Source organism: Salvelinus alpinus, chromosome 22, assembly GCF_045679555.1.
Source record: "Salvelinus alpinus chromosome 22, SLU_Salpinus.1, whole genome shotgun sequence".
NCBI lineage: Eukaryota > Metazoa > Chordata > Actinopteri > Salmoniformes > Salmonidae > Salvelinus > Salvelinus alpinus.
In genome coordinates, this window is record NC_092107.1 from 28791221 (window position 1) to 28807201 (window position 15981).

Consider the following 15981-nt stretch of genomic DNA (forward strand, 5'->3'; position numbering starts at 1 on the left):
GAAGAGACTTGCTTGGGCCAAGAAACACGAGCAATGGACATTAGACCAGTGAAAATCTGTCAGTTTCGTTACTAGCTAGCTACCTTTTGAGTTTGGATCCTGCGATGCAGTTGGCATTAGTTGCTAGGACCGCTACTATCTGTCCAGTGATCCTGCCTAGCTGCTAGCTAGCTGCCTATCAAGCTAGCTTGAACATAGCCCGCGACGCACTTCGCCATTTTGTCTGAGACTACGGATTGTCCCGGGCTTGTGGCTGTCTAGACCCCTGCTGTTTGTTGTTGTTGTTTTCAATGTTCCCTGCGACCTGCCCTGTCTGAAACTGCATGGAGTAACAGCGTAACCTAATGTTGTTACCATGACAAAGACCAAAGCCGGCGGGAGTACCTTTGTCTGAATACTGGTGGAACTAATAAAAGAATGGATGACCTGATCAGAGAGGTCCAGGACCTGAAGAACAGTTTGCAGTTCTCCCAGTGTTAGCTCGAGTTGAAACAGGAGAACGGCAAGATGACAGCAGTCTGTAAGTCATTGGGAGAGGACATCAGTTCTGTATATGAATCCAATATAACAATGACAGAGAAATCATCTCGAGGGGCAATCAAGGTGGAACAACATGGTTGTGGACAGAATTGCAGGATCTCCACATGAGACCTGGATGGAGTCTGAGGACAAAGTGAGGGAAATGATCTCGGAGAAACTGAAGATAGACCACAGGACTGGAAAACCCACCACCGGCCCAGGTGACAGGCCCAGGCCGATAGTGGTCAAGTTCCTGAGGTTCAAGGACAAGGTACAGCAGCTGTTCTGGAAAGAGACAAGAACTTGAGAGGAACGTACAGTGCATTCCGAAAGTATTCAGACCCCTTGACCTTTTCCACATTTTGTTACGTTACAGCCTTATTTGAAAATGGATTAAACATTTATTTTCCCCTCATTAATCTACACACAATACCCCATAATGACAAACCTTGGGTATGATGCTACAAGCTTGGCACACCTGTATTTGGGGAGTTTCTCCCATTCTTCTATGCAGATCCTCTCAAGCTCTGTCAGGTTGGAGGGGAGCATTGCTGCACAGCTATTTTCAGGTCTCTCCAGAGGTGTTTGATCGGGTTCAAGTCCGGGCTCAGGTTGGGCCACTCAAGGACATTCAGAGACTTGTCCAGAAGCCACTCCTGCGTTGCCTTGGCTGTGTGCTTAGGGTCGTTGTCCTGTTGGAAGACGAACCTTCAGCCCCAGTCTGAGGTCCTGAGGGCTCTGGAGCAGGTTTTCATCAAGGATCTCACTGTACTTTGCTCCAATTCATCTTTCCCTTGATCCTGGCTAGTCTCCCAGTCCCTGCCACTGAAAAACATCCCCACAGCATGATGCTGCCACCACCATGCTTCAGGGATGGTGCCAGGTTTTCTTCAGACGTGACGCTTGGCATTCAGGCCAAATAGTTCAATCTTGGTTCCATCAGACAGGATAATCTTGTTTCTCATGGTCTGAGAGTCTTTAGGTGCCTTTTAGCAAACTCCAAGCGGGCTGTCATGTGCCTTTTACTGAGGAGTGGCTTCTGTCTGGCCACTCTACCATAAAGGTCTGATTGGTGGAGTGCTGCAGAGATGGTTGTCCTTCTGGAAGGTTCTCCCATCTCCACAGAGGAACTCTGGAGCTCTGTCAGAGAGACAATTGGGTTCTTGGTCACCTCCCTAACCAAGGCGCTTCTCCCCATATTGCTTAGTTTGGCCAGGCGGCCAGATCTAGCAAGAGTCTTGAGGGTTACAGAATTCTTCCATTCAAGTACGATGGAGGCTACTGTGTTCTTGGGGACCTTCAATGCGGCAGACATTTTTTTGTTACTCTTCCCCAGATCTGTGCCTCGACCCAATCCTGTCTTGGAGCTCTACAATTCCTTCAACCTCATAGCTTGGTTTTTACTCTGACATGCACTGTCAACTGTGGGACCTTATATAGACAGGTGTGTGCCTTTCCAAATCATGTCCAATCAATTGAATTTACCACAGGTGGACTCCAATCAAGTTATAGAAACATCTCAAGGATGCTCAATGGAAACAGAATGCACCTGAGCTCAATTTCGAGTGTCATAGCAAAAGGTCAGAAACGTATGTAAATAATGTTTTTCTGATGTTTTTTTATTTTTATAAATGTGCAACAATTTTTAAAAACCAGTTTTTGCTTTGTCAATATGGGGTATTGTGTGTAGATTGATGAGGAAAAACATTAATTTAATACATTTTAGAATAAGTCTGTAACGTAACAAAGTATGTAAAAAGTCAATGGGTCTGAATACTTTCCGAATGCACTGTACATCTTCCTCAGCTAGGACTATCTTGAAGCTGTGTGCCAGAAGAGGAAATAACTTATGCCAGCCATGAAAGCTGCCAGAGAGCGTGGGGACATTGCTTATATCCGCTATGACAGGCTTGTTGTCCACCCTCTCTCGCAAAAGCCTGGAAGGGATGAGAGAGCCAAGCCTGTGGGTTCATAGCTTCAACCCCACAGCATTCAGAGCCATATCCCTGTAATGCTTAGAGAAGATCTTATGTAAAATGTTATTGAAGTGTTGTTGCTGGTTCACTTGGCACATCTAAAGCCTTTTCTTGCTATAGGCCACCAAGTGCTAACAGTCAGTATCTAAATAATATGTATGAAATGCTTGATATTGTATGTGATGTAAACAGAGAGGTCTACTTTCTTGGTGACCTGAATATTGACTGGTTTTCATCAAGCTGTCCGCTCAAGAGGAAGCTTATCACTGTAACCAGTGCCTGTAATCTGGTTCGGGTCATTAATCAACCTACCAGGATGTTTACAAACACTACAGGAACAAGATCATCCACATGTAAAATCACATTTTTACTAATACTGTAGAACTTTGTTCTAAAGCTGTATATGCATTGGATGCTGTGATCACAATATAGTGGCTATCGCCAGGAAAGCCAAAGTTCCAAAGGCTGGGCCTAAAATAGTGTATAAAAAATCATACAAAAGAATTTGCTGTGACTCTTATGTGGATGGTGTTAAAATATTTGTTGGTTTGATGTGATTAATAAGGAGCATCCAGATGCTTCACTTTATGAATTTATGAAATTGCTTCTTCCAATAATTGATAAACATGAACTTGTTAAGAAACTTACTTTCAGAACTGTTAAGGCTCAATGGATTGATGAGGAATTGAAAATCTGTATGGCTGAAATAAATGGGGAAAAGGAGTGGCTAATAAGTCTGGCTGACTTACGGTAAATTGAGAAATTATGTGATTAAACTCAACAAAAAGAAAAAAAATTATTATGAAGCTAAGATCAATGATATAGGCCCTCTACTCTTTTCCATGTTTATCAATGACCTGCCACTGGCAAAACAAGGCATGTGTGTCCATATATGCTGATGATTCAACCATATATGCCTCAGCAACCACAGGTAATGAAGTCACTGAAACCCTTAACAAAGAGTTGCAGTCGGTTTTGGAATGGGTGGCCAGTAATAAACTGGTCCTGGACATCTCTATAACTAAGAGCATTGTATTTGGTACAAATCATTCCCTAAGTTCTAGACCTCAGCTGAATATGGTATTGAATGGTGTGGCTGTTGAACAAGTTGATGAGACTAAATTACTTGGTGTTACCTTAGATTGTAAACTGTCATGGTCAAAGCATATAGATTCAATGGTTGTAAAGATGAGGAGAGGTCTGTCTGTAATAAAGAGATACTCTGCTTTTTTGACAACACACTCCACAAAGTAAGTCCTGCAGGCAAATTTTTTAAGATCTTATCTTGATTATTGTCCAGTCATATGGTCAAGTGCTGCAAAGAAAGACCTAGTAAAGTTGCAGGCAGTTGGTCCAGAACAGAGCGTCAGGTCTTGCTCTTCATTGTAATCAGAGGGCTAATATTAATACTATGCATGCCAGTCTCTCTTGGCTAAGAGTTGAGGAAAGACTGACTGCGTCACTTCTTGTTTTCATAAGAAACAATGTGTTGGAAATTGTTTGCATAGTCTACTTACACACATCACTGACACACACACTTACACCACCAGACATGCCACCAGGGGTCTTTTCACAGTCCCCAGGTCCAGAACAAATTCAAGGAAACTTACAGTATTCTACCGAGCAATGAGTGCATGGAACTCCCTCACGGCACAATGCCTCTCCACCATGTCAAATCAAATCAAATTGTATTGGTCACATACACATGGTTAGCAGATGTTATTGTGAGTGTAGCGAAATGTGCTTCTAGTCCTGACCGTGCAGTAATATCTAACAAGTAATCTAACAATTCCTCAACAACTACCTAATACACACAAATTTCAATTTTTTTCAATTCAATTTTATTTTATATAGCCCTTCGTACATCAGCTAATATCTCGAAGTGCTGTACAGACACCCAGCCTAAAACCCCAAACAGCTAGTAATGCAGGTGTAGAAGCACGGTGGCTAGGAAAAACTCCCTAGAAAGGTCAAAACCTAGGAAGAAACCTAGAGAGGAACCAGGCTATGAGGGGTGGCCAGTCCTCTTCTGGCTGTGCCGGGTGGAGATTATAACAGAACTATGCCAAGATGTTCAAAAATGTTCATAAGTGACAAGCATGGTCAAATAATAATCATGAATAATTTTCAGTTGGCTTTTCATAGCCGATCATCAAGAGTTGAAAAACAACAGGTCTGGGACAGGTGGCGGTTCCATAACCGCAGGCAGAACAGCTGAAACTGGAATAGCAGCAAGGCCAGGCGGACTGGGGACAGCAAGGAGTCACCACGGGCGGCAGTCCCGACGCATGGTCCTAGGGCCCAGGTCCTCCGAGAGAAAGAAAGAGAGAAGGAGAAAATTAGAGAGAGCCAAGATTTTCAAAATGTTCATAAATGACAAGCATGGTCAAATAATAATCAGGAATAAATCTCAGTTGGCTTTTCATAGCCGATCATTAAGAGTTGAAAACAGCAGGTCTGGGACAGGTAGGGGTTCCGTAACCGCAGGCAGAACAGTTGAAACTGGAATAGCAGCAAGGCCAGGCGGACTGGGGACAGCAAGGTGTCATCATGCCCGGTAGTCCTGACATATGGTCCTAGGGCTCAGGTTCTCAGAGAGAAAGAGAGAACGAAAGAATTAGAGAGAGCATACTTAAATTCACACAGGACACTGGATAAGACAGGAGAAGTACTCCAGGTAACCAACTGACCCTAGCCCCCCGACACATAAACTACTGCAGCATAAATACTGGAGGCTGAGACAGGAGCGGTCAGGAGACACTGTGGCCCCATCCGAAGAAACCCCCGGACAGGGCCAAACAGGAAGGATATAACCCCACCCACTTTGCCAAAGCACAGCCCCCGCACCACTAGAGGGAAATCCTCAACCACCAACATTACAATCCGGAGACAAGGCCGAGTATAACCCACAAAGGTCTCCACCACAGCACAAACCAAGGGGGGGCGCCAACCCAGACAGGAAGATCACGTCAGTAACTCAACCCACTCAAGTGACGCACCCCTCCTAGGGACGGCATGAAAGAGCACCAGCAAGCCAGTGACTCAGCCCCTGTAACAGGGTTAGAGGCAGAGAATCCCAGTGGAGAGAGGGGAACCGGCCTGGCAGAGACAGCAAGGGCGGTTCGTTGCTCCAGAGCCTTTCCGTTCACCTTCACACTCCTGGGCCAGACTACACTCAACCATATGACCTACTGAAGAGATAAGTCTTCAGTAAAGACTTAAAGGTTGAGACCGAGTCTGCGTCTCTCACATGGGTAGGCAGACTGTTCCATAAAAATGGAGATCTATAGGAGAAAGCCCTGCCTCCCGCTGTTTGCTTAGAAATTCTAGGGACAATTAGGAGGCCTGCGTCTTGTGACCGTAGCGTACGTATTGGTATGTACGGCAGGACCAACTCGGAAAGATAGGTAGGAGCAAGCCCATGTAACGCTTTATAGGTTAACAGTAAAACCTTGAAATCAGCCCTTGCCTTAACAGGAAGCCAGTGTAGGGAAGCTAGCACTGGAGTAATGTGATCAAATTTCTTGGTTCTAGTCAGGATTCTAGCAGCCGTATTTAGCACTAACTGAAGTTTATTTAGTGCTTTATCCGGGTAGCCGGAAAGTAGAGCATTGCAGTAGTCTAACCTAGAAGTAACAAATGCATGGATTAATTTTTCTGCATCATTTTTGGACAGAAAATTTCTGATTTTTGCAATGTTACGTAGATGGAAAAAAGCTGTCCTTGAAACAGTCTTGATGTGTTCGTCAAAAGAGAGATCAGGGTCAAGAGTAACGCCGAGGTCCTTCACAGTTTTATTTGAGACAACTTTACAACCATCAAGATGAATTGTCAGATTTAACAGAAGATCTCTTTGTTTCTTGGGACCTAGAACAAGCATCTCTGTTTTGTCCGAGTTTAAAAGTAGAAAGTTGTCAGCCATCCACTTCCTTATGTCTGAAACACAGGCTTCTAGCGAGGGCAATTTTGGGGCTTCACCATGTTTCATTGAAATGTACAGCTGTGTGTCATCCGCATAGCAGTGAAAGTTAACATTATGTTTTCGAATAACATCCCCAAGAGGTAAAATATATAGTGAAAACAATAGTGGTCCTAAAACGGTCTCAGTGGGTATGGCTGAGCTGACTACACTGACTGTGCTATTGGCAGACTCCACTAAGCTGGCAGGTTGGCTAACAGCCTGCTGCCTGGCCTGCACCCTATTTCATTGTGGGGCTAGAGGAGTTAGAGCCCTATCTATGTTGGTAGATAAGATGAGAGCACCCCTCCAGCTAGGATGGAGTCCGTCACTCCTCAGCAGGTCAGGCTTGGTCCTGTTTGTGGGTGAGTCCCAGAAAGAGGGCCAATTATCTACAAATTCTATCTTTTGGGAGGGGCAGAAAACAGTTTTCAACCAGCGATTGAGTGCTGAGACTCTGCTGTAGAGCTCGTCACTCCCCCTAACTGGGAGGGGGCCAGAGACAATTACTCGATGCCGACACATCTTTCTAGCTGATTTACACGCTGAAGCTATGTTGCACTTGGTGACCTCTGACTGTTTCATCCTAACATCGTTGGTGCCGACGTGGATAACAATATCTCTATACTCTCTACACTCGCCAGATTTAGCTTTAGCCAGCACCATCTTTAGATTAGCCTTAACGTCGGTAGCCCTGCCCCCTGGTAAACAGTGTATGATCGCTGGGTGATTCGCTTTAAGTCTAATACTGCGGGTAATGGAGTCGCCAATGACTAGGGTTTTCAATTTGTCAGAGCTAATGGTGGGAGCCTTCGGCGTCTCAGACCCCGTAACGGGAGGAGTAGAGACAAGAGAAAACTCAGACTCAGACTCCGACTCGCTACATAATGGGGAGAACCGGTTGAAAGTTTCTGTCGGCTGAATGAGCGACACCGGTTGAGCATTCCAACAGCATTTCCCTCCAGAAGCCATGAGAAAGTTGTCCGGCTGCGGGGACTGTGCGGGGGGATTTATACAAACGTTACTATCTGTACTTACTGGTGGCACAGACGCTGTTTCTTCCTTTCCTACACTGAAATTACCCTTGCCTAACGATTGCGTCTGAAGCTGGGCTTGTAGCACAGCTATTCTCGCCGTAAGGCGATCGTTCTCCTGTATATTATGAGTACAGCGACTGCAATTAAAAGACATCATGTTAATGTTAGTACTTAGCTTCGGCTGTTGAAGGTGTTGACGAACCATGTCCAGATAAAGCGTCCGGAGTGAAAAAGTTGAATGAGGGAAGAAAGTTGCGATGGAAAAACTAAAAATATAAACGGTAATTAAAAACAAAACAAAAAAAACGTAAAGTTGTCAGCTAGCAAAGTAAAGTAAAGTTGGCAGCAAAACGCTGAGTAAAGGGATGGAATCAGAATATATGGATGACTGAGCGGCATAGGCAAGATGCAATAGATGGTATAAAATACAGTATATACGTATGAGATGAGTAATGCAAGATATGTAAACATTATTAAAGTGGCATTATTAAAGTGACTAGTGATTTCAAGTCTGTATGTAGGCAGCAGCCTCTCTGTGTTAGTGGTGGCTGTTTAACAGTCTGATGGCCTTGAGATAGAAGCTGTTTTTCAGTCTCTCGGTCCAAGCTTTGATGCACCTGTACTGACCTCGCCTTCTGGATGGTAGCGGGGTGAACAGGCAGTGGCTCGGGTTGTTGTTGTCCTTGATGTTTGTTTTAGCCTTCCTGTGACATCGGGTGCTGTAGGTGTCCTGGAGGGCAGGTAGTTTGCCCCCGGTGATGCGTTGTGCAGACCGCACCACCCTCTGGAGAGCCTTGCGGTTGTCGGCGGTGCAGTTGCCGTACCAGGCAGTGATACAGCCCGACAGGATGCTCTCAATTGTGCATCTGTAAAGGTTTGTGAGGGTTTTAGGTGACAAGCCGAATTTCTTCAGCCTCCTGAGGTTGAAGAGGCCCTGTTGTGCCTTCTTCACCTCACTGTCTGTGTGGGTGGACCATTTAAGTTTTCCGTGATGTGTACGCCGAGGAACTTTAAAACGTTCCACCTTCTTCACTGCTGTCCCGTCAATGTGGATAGGGGGGGTGCTCCCTCTGCTGTTTCCTGAAGTCCACGATTATCTCCTTTGTTTTGTTGACATTGAGTGAGAGGTTGTTGTCCTGACACCACACTCCAAGTGTCCTCACCTCCTCCCTGTAGGCTGTCTCGTCGTTGTTGGTAATCAAGCCCACTGTAGTTGTGTCATCTGCAAACTTGATGATTGAGTTGGAGGCGTGCATGGCCACGCGTGAACAGGGAGTCCAGGAGGGGGCTGGGCATACACCCTTGTGGGGCCCCAGTGTTGAGGATTTGCGAAGTGGTGTTGTTTCCTACCTTCACCACCTGGGGGCGGCCCGTCAGGAAGTCCAGGACCCAATTGCACAGGGCGGGGTTGAGACCCAGGGTCTCAAGCTTAATGATGAGTTTGGAGGGTACTATGGTGTTGAATGCTGAGCTGTAGTCAATGAACAGCGTTCTTACATAGGTATTCCTCTTGTCCAGATGGGATAGGGCAGTGTGATGGCGATTGCATCGTCTGTGGACCTATTGTGGTGGTATGCAAATTGAAGTGGGTCTAGGGTATCAGGTAGGGTGGAGGTGATATGATCCTTGACTAGTCTCTCAAAGCACTTCATGATGACAAATGTGAGTGCTACGGGGCAATAGTCATTTACTTCAGTTACCTTGTTGTGTGTATTTACTGACATGTACAGTATGTGTAACTGATAGATGCACACACACACACACTATATGTTAATGTTTTTAAACATATGTAAATTGTAAAGTCTTTTGTCGCTGTCTTTTTTGTTATATGTCGGACCCCAGTAAGACTAGCTGTCGCCATTGGCGTTGGTTAATGGTCATCCTAATAAATCAAATCAAAAGATTGGTGTTAACATGGGCGAGAGAGTTTCCTTCCACCATGTTCTTTTCACCAGTCTCTGTGCTATTCCTTTTAAATCCAAGTCACATTGAAATTGACTTTATAATTTATACCTAATCTAACCTATGACCTGACCCAAGACTTTTGTAGTCTTTTTGAATGGTTTTCAATGGGCAAAAAATGTAGTGCAATGGTGTTCAGTGCAAAACCTCAATAAAAGGCATCTGGCAGAAGTAAATTCATCCCCAAACATGACTATAATTGTATATATATCTTTCTTTGCAAGAAATAACATCCCCAAAAACACAAAAAAATATCTATTAAACACAACTGTCTCCTAGCCTCCCAGGCATGTTTTCTGTCCCTAACCCTAAAACTGAAACAAAAGTATACATATTTTTATACAACTATAATAAAATAAAAACTAGCAAATCAGGTCTGAAAACTACCAAACTAAACTGAATTTCAAATAAAAATAGAAAATATCCTTGATAAGTGCAGTCCATTTCCACAGATAATGCAGCTCTCTGTGAGGGCGCTGAGTGTCTATGGAACAGAGCTGTGGGGACATAAAGCTTTATAGTTAACAAATGCCTTGTCTGTTTCTCCTCTCCTCTGCATCAGTAGTCCAGTACATTGTGAAATCTTGCCTGTGTCAAATCTAAAATGTATGAGGAATTTCTGTTATAATCTTATTGATTTATGAGCAGAAGCCCAAACATGAATAATAGATTTTTCTTAATCATTCTCACACTTATTTTAGGAGAATCTCATTTTGGTTATTTTTCACCCTTGAGCTTTTAGTGTGTGTATTTCACACAGTTATTATGTGTGTGTGTTTTGAAGCGAGCAAGTGATGATCACATGAGCTGACTTGTTGTAAATTCTACTAAAGATTTTCTTTGACCATCATTTTTAGCTTGAGGCCACATTGAGTTCCATTGTGGAAGTCTTCAGCTACACTAGTGTTAGGGAGCAGGGTTGGTGTGTGTGTAGTGTAGTGCCTCTGTAACCAGTCTCTCAGTGGGGCTGCTGGGGTGTGGTGAGCAGAAGCAGGAAGAAAACCAGTATGGATGTTTACTGTAGTTTGCCTTGTCCTGTAACACACTACAATGCCATGTAGAAAAACAACAACAACATAGCAATAAAATAACACACACAAAAACCAAGTCATTACATTACTACAGTACTGTGTTAAGTGTTTCCACGATGATGGACATGCGTCCCATCCTGCCCCTCCCTCCCGCCCCTCCCTCACTCCCTACCTCCCTCCCTCCCTACCTCCCTCCCTATACTATACCCCTATCTCTCAGGGTTCCCAGATTATGGGTTCTATTCCGGGGCCGGGCCCAGTGACCTGCGGGGCCCCCCCTGCTCCTTTGCCGACTATGGCTCCCTGGGGCCCCAGGCTGCTCAGATGCTGCAGCACAGTGAGCATCATGCCACCTCCGCCTGCAACTCCCCCCTCCAGCACCACCTGCAGCACAGCCCGGACCCCTTTAAGAGCCCAGGTGTGTACCCTGCTAACGTCTCCTTCAATCCTTCAATCAGTCAATGATGCCATTCAAGTTACGAGGTCATGAGGCAACTGTGAGAGAGAGAAAAAGAGAGGGAGTGTAAAAGAGAGAGAGAGGAAGGAGGAGTTTATAGAGACAGAGAAGGGAACAATAACTATCAGAGGAAGGTGATGCACTGTGAACTGTAGCATAGCACCCCTGGTAGGCTGGACAATAGAACGAGTCAAAATTCACCCAAGGCTGAAAAACAGCAAATTAACGTTTGCTAAGCTGGAACACTAGCGCGAGCCTATAGCAAATGAATAGAATCGAACGTTCGCAGAGCCTGTTTTGACTGGAGTAATGCTTAGAATTACATTTTGCCTAAATGGCACAAAAAAATATAGCACTTTTTATTTTACCACTACAATCTGTTCGTCGGACGAAACTAGAAAAAAACAACTCGTGTAGAACGTAAACATCTGCACCTCGATTGTGTGTCAACTGTGCTTATGACTGCGTAATGAGAAAGTAGGGAAAAAATGAAAACTTCTGACTATTTCTGGTCTAGTGATCGATGACAAATGAGCTCGCTGCCCAGACTTACATAATTACAAAGAGGAGATTCTCCTGATTTAAAATGGTGCCCGACTTGAAAAAATCTAAATATATACAGTGGGGAGAACAAGTATTTGATACACTTACGATTTTGCAGGTTTTTCTACTTACAAAGCATGTAGAGGTCTGTAATTTTTATCATAGGCACACTTCAACTGTGAGAGACGGAATATAAAACAAAAATCCAGAAAATCACATTGTATGATTTTAAAGTAATTAATTAGCATTTTATTGCATGACATAAGTATTTGATCACCTACCAACCAGTAAGAATTCCAGCTCTCACAGACCTGTTAGTTTTTCTTTAAGAAGCCCTCCTGTTCTCCACTCATTACCTGTATTAACTGCACCTGTTTGAACTCGTTACCTGTATAAAAGATACCTGTCCACACACTCAATCAAACAGACTCCAACCTCTCCACAATGGCCAAGACCAGAGAGCTGTGTAAGGACATCAGGGATAAAATTGTAGACCTGCACAAGGCTGGGATGGGCTACAGGACAATAGGCAAGCAGCTTGGTGAGAAGGCAACAACTTTTGGCGCAATTATTCGAAAATGGAAGAAGTTCAAGATGACGGTCAATCACCCTCGGTCTGGGGCTCCATGCAAGATCTCACCTCGTGGGGCATCAATGATCATGAGGAAGGTGAGGGATCAGCCCAGAACTACACGGCAGGACCTAGTCAATGACCTGAAGAGAGCTGGGACCACAGTCTCAAAGAAAACCATTAGTAACACACTACGCCGTCATGGATTAAAATCCTGCAGCACACGCAAGGTCCGCCTGCTCAAGCCAGCGCATGTCCAGGCCCGTCTGAAGTTTGCCAATGACCATCTGGATGATCCAGAGGAGGAATGGGAGAAGGTCATGTGGTCTGATGAGACAAAAATAGTGCTTTTTGGTCTAAACTCCACTCGCCGTGTTTGGAGGAAGAAGAAGGATGAGTACAACCCCAAGAACACCATCCCAACCATGGAGGTGGAAACATCATTCTTTGGGGATGCTTTTCTGCAAAGGGGACAGGACGACTGCACCTTATTGAGGGGAGGATGGATGGGGCCATGTATCGCGAGATCTTGGCCAACAACCTCCTTCCCTCAGTAAGAGCATTGAAGATGGGTCGTGGCTGGGTCTTCCAGCATGACAACGACCCGAAACACACAGCCAGGGCAACTAAGGAGTGGCTCCGTAAGAAGCATCTCGAGGTCCTGGAGTGGCCTAGCCAGTCTCCAGACCTGAACCCAAAAGAAAATCTTTGGAGGGAGCTGAAAGTCCATATTGCCCAGCGACAGCCCCGAAACCTGAAGGATCTGGAGAAGGTCTGTATGGAGGAGTGGGCCAAAATCCCTGCTGCAGTGTGTGCAAACCTGGTCAAGAACTACAGGAAACGTATGATCTCTGTAATTGCAAACAAAGGTTTCTGTACCAAATATTAAGTTCTGCTTTTCTGATGTATCAAATACTTATGTCATGCAATAAAATGCAAATTAATTACTTAAAAATCATACAATGTGATTTTCTGGATTTATTAGATTCCGTCTCTCACAGTTGAAGTGTACCTATGATAAAAATTACAGACCTCTACATGCTTTGTAAGTAGGAAAACCTGCAAAATCGGCAGTGTGTCAAATACTTGTTCTCCCCACTGTACATCGTGAGATATTTGGCGAAATAGACCGGCATGCCTCTCCATAGGAAAACAATGGGGGGAGCTCAGCGTTCCAAGGGCAAAAGGTATTTCGGGGCTAACATTTGATGACAACCAAGCTTGCTGGCCAAACTTACATAGTTAGAAAGAGGAGATTCTCATGATTAAAATGGCGTCCAACATGAAAAAATCTAAAAATACACATTGCGAGATATTTAGCGAAATAGACAGACATGCCAAAATTTCCCCTATAGTAAACAATGGGACGACCTCAGAGTTCCATGAGTAATTTTTTGTTTGTTTACTTTTGAACTATAAACAACGTGAGCAGGTCTCATTGCCAACAATAGTGAAGCAGGCATTGTGACGTAGAACAATAAGCTGGGAAGAGAACGTTCTGAAGGCGAGTTGGTGCCACGAGTTGGTGCCTCAATAGAACTAATAGGATCTGGGAGGGTGAAAAATGCCCTAAAATAAGGCCTGTTTTTTCGTGATTACTTCAAACCGACGACAAGCAGCTGGGAAATATGGTCATATTATGAAACTGGGCTCCACGGCGGATGCAATGAACTAGTTTTTATCAGAAAAAAAGCGTCGTTAAAAATGTCATGTGTCCAGCCTACCCCTGGCGGTTTGCCTGCTATACCCTCATAACACTGCTTTTGGAAATGACTTCAGGATATGTTTAGTTTGATATGTATGTATACATGTCTCTGTCTGCTTACTCACTCCATGTGGAGCTGAGGGAAGGACAGATGGATGTCTGTTGACAGACAGACACCCCGTTCTCATTTTACACAGTTATGGTGACCTAATGTACTGTAGTGCCTACAAACATTTAAATGTTTTACATTTTAGTCATTTAGAAGACGCTCCTATCCAGAGCGACTTACAAGAGCAATTAGGGTTAAGTGCCTTGCTCAAGGGCACATCGACAGATTTGTTCCCCTAGTCAGCTCGGGGTTTTGAACCTGCAAACGTTGAGTTACTGGCTCAACGCTCTTAAACGTTAGGCTACCTGTTGCCCTACATAGGCACACAGTACATGTATAAGTGTTACCCATTTTCAGTTCAGCATACAGTTCAGCATACAGTAGTATTGTTGTCAGTACTGGTTTTTGTTTAAGTTATATCAAGGTCAATATTATTTATTCTTATCACACCCTTCAAATATTGATCTCCATCCCTTGCTTACCCTCATTGCATATTGTTTGTTGGTACAGTGTATTACTTTTTCATGTAAGGTGATGAACCATAATTGACATGACTGCATTTATATGTATTTAGACTGCTTATTTAAGTAAGAGAGAGAGAACCCTGATGAGGAATCTGTCATAAAGAACGAGTGACCATAAATTGAGCTCCCAAGGCTTATATTTGACTCTTGTTACAAAAGTATGACAAGCGTTCATGAATATCATCATGAATAAGTTGAGCAAAAGTTCTGTGGCAAATTTTTCCTGTTGGCTTGACATCTTTCTAGATAATGTTTTGTTGCTGGAATGTAGTCTATTTGATGAGCAAAGAGTTGCAGAATGCATTGAACAGGTTACTTACTATCAATCATAGCTCATCCACTGACAGTCTGAATGATATGGTCTTTAGAAACACACACCTTACTGTTCTTTTGCTTTGCCAGTTCTTTTGTTGGTACCTTAAAACCCTATTTCCTTTGATAATCTAGACTGGAGCATTTTATTGCAATGAGATCGGGTTACTCTGACCTTTTTAAATCACCAATAGTGTTCTAACTACACAACTGTGCTCCAATGAGCGTAAGTCATGTCTAGTTATTAGTGGATGACAGTTTGGTTCAAATACCATAAATCCTGTTCAACATGGGAACGGCTGGGGGGGATGTGCAATTCAACAAAGTCCACCAATTATGAGGGATCTAGCCTGCTGTATAAACAGAGATAGAGTGGGTAATTGGTTAAAACAGTCTTGTTAGGACTGGGTCACTCTGATAAGAACAGTGCAGCCAGTCAGAGACATTGCTTGATACTACTAAGCAGCAGTGTCACTCTGAGAAGTGGTTTATTTCTCCCTCACAAAGAGGCTACCGTAACTTTGTCATTATTTAATCTGCTGATGTTAGGGGGAGAAGGAATTTTTGATCTGGTGTGTGTGTCGTTGTGTGTGTTTTCTACCCCCAAACAGGGATATCCATAGATAGTACTGTGGCTTTTATACACTTGTTAGAGAGCAACACCGTTACACTAACATATTTCACAATCCAATCATCTATGGTGATCATAGATGTGTATCTGTATAGCGTAGCCTACGTAGCTTTGAATGAGATATTTCATTTTGACACGTATTACAATGTGTGGCAGAAATCCACCTCCGTTCTCATCTAGACTGTCTCCTTTCTTGAGCTGGTTTTAAAAACCCTTATTCTCACAAGTCTTCAGATCCAGCGCATTAATAGACTTCCCTTTCAATGAACATCCGCACCAACCGAAAGCCTCCGGCTGCAGTGGAAAGACTGATTTAATATTCCTTTATTAATGGGAGTGTCACTGAGCGGCACTCAGCGAGAAAAATGAGCAGACCACGCCATGGGCTCCCAATTCTTTTATTTAATATATGCTCTTGTTTTTATTTATTTTAATTTGTCTTTTCAACACACTAAACAGACGGTCACCTGGTGCTAAGCTGACTGCAGCAATGGCTCAAGTGGTCTAGACAACAATTAGAGTAATTTAAGCCGACCCCATGGTTCCTCGACTTCCCCTTTTCTTTTTTTTATTTCCTGCTCTCTCATTTCTTAATTTCCAGTATTATTGGTCTGGGATTTCTCCCTGGCGTTGTGTTCTACTTTTC

The 15981-nt window shown here is 43.8% G+C and overlaps 1 protein-coding gene across 9 annotated transcripts in view; it reads left to right on the forward strand.

Annotated features, from left to right (window-relative positions):
• The window catches only part of LOC139549367 (RNA-binding protein Musashi homolog 2-like), a 302329-nt gene that overhangs the window by 275785 nt on the left and 10563 nt on the right, over positions 1 to 15981 (forward strand). For 6 of the 9 annotated variants that reach the window (XM_071359809.1, XM_071359808.1, XM_071359810.1 and 3 more), the window contains exon 12: positions 10704 to 10901. The exons of the other annotated variants lie outside the window; for them this stretch is intronic. In XM_071359809.1, the coding sequence (XP_071215910.1) occupies positions 10704 to 10901 (198 nt within the window). The remainder of the gene's footprint in view (positions 1 to 10703; positions 10902 to 15981) is intronic. 9 annotated transcript variants of the gene reach the window in all.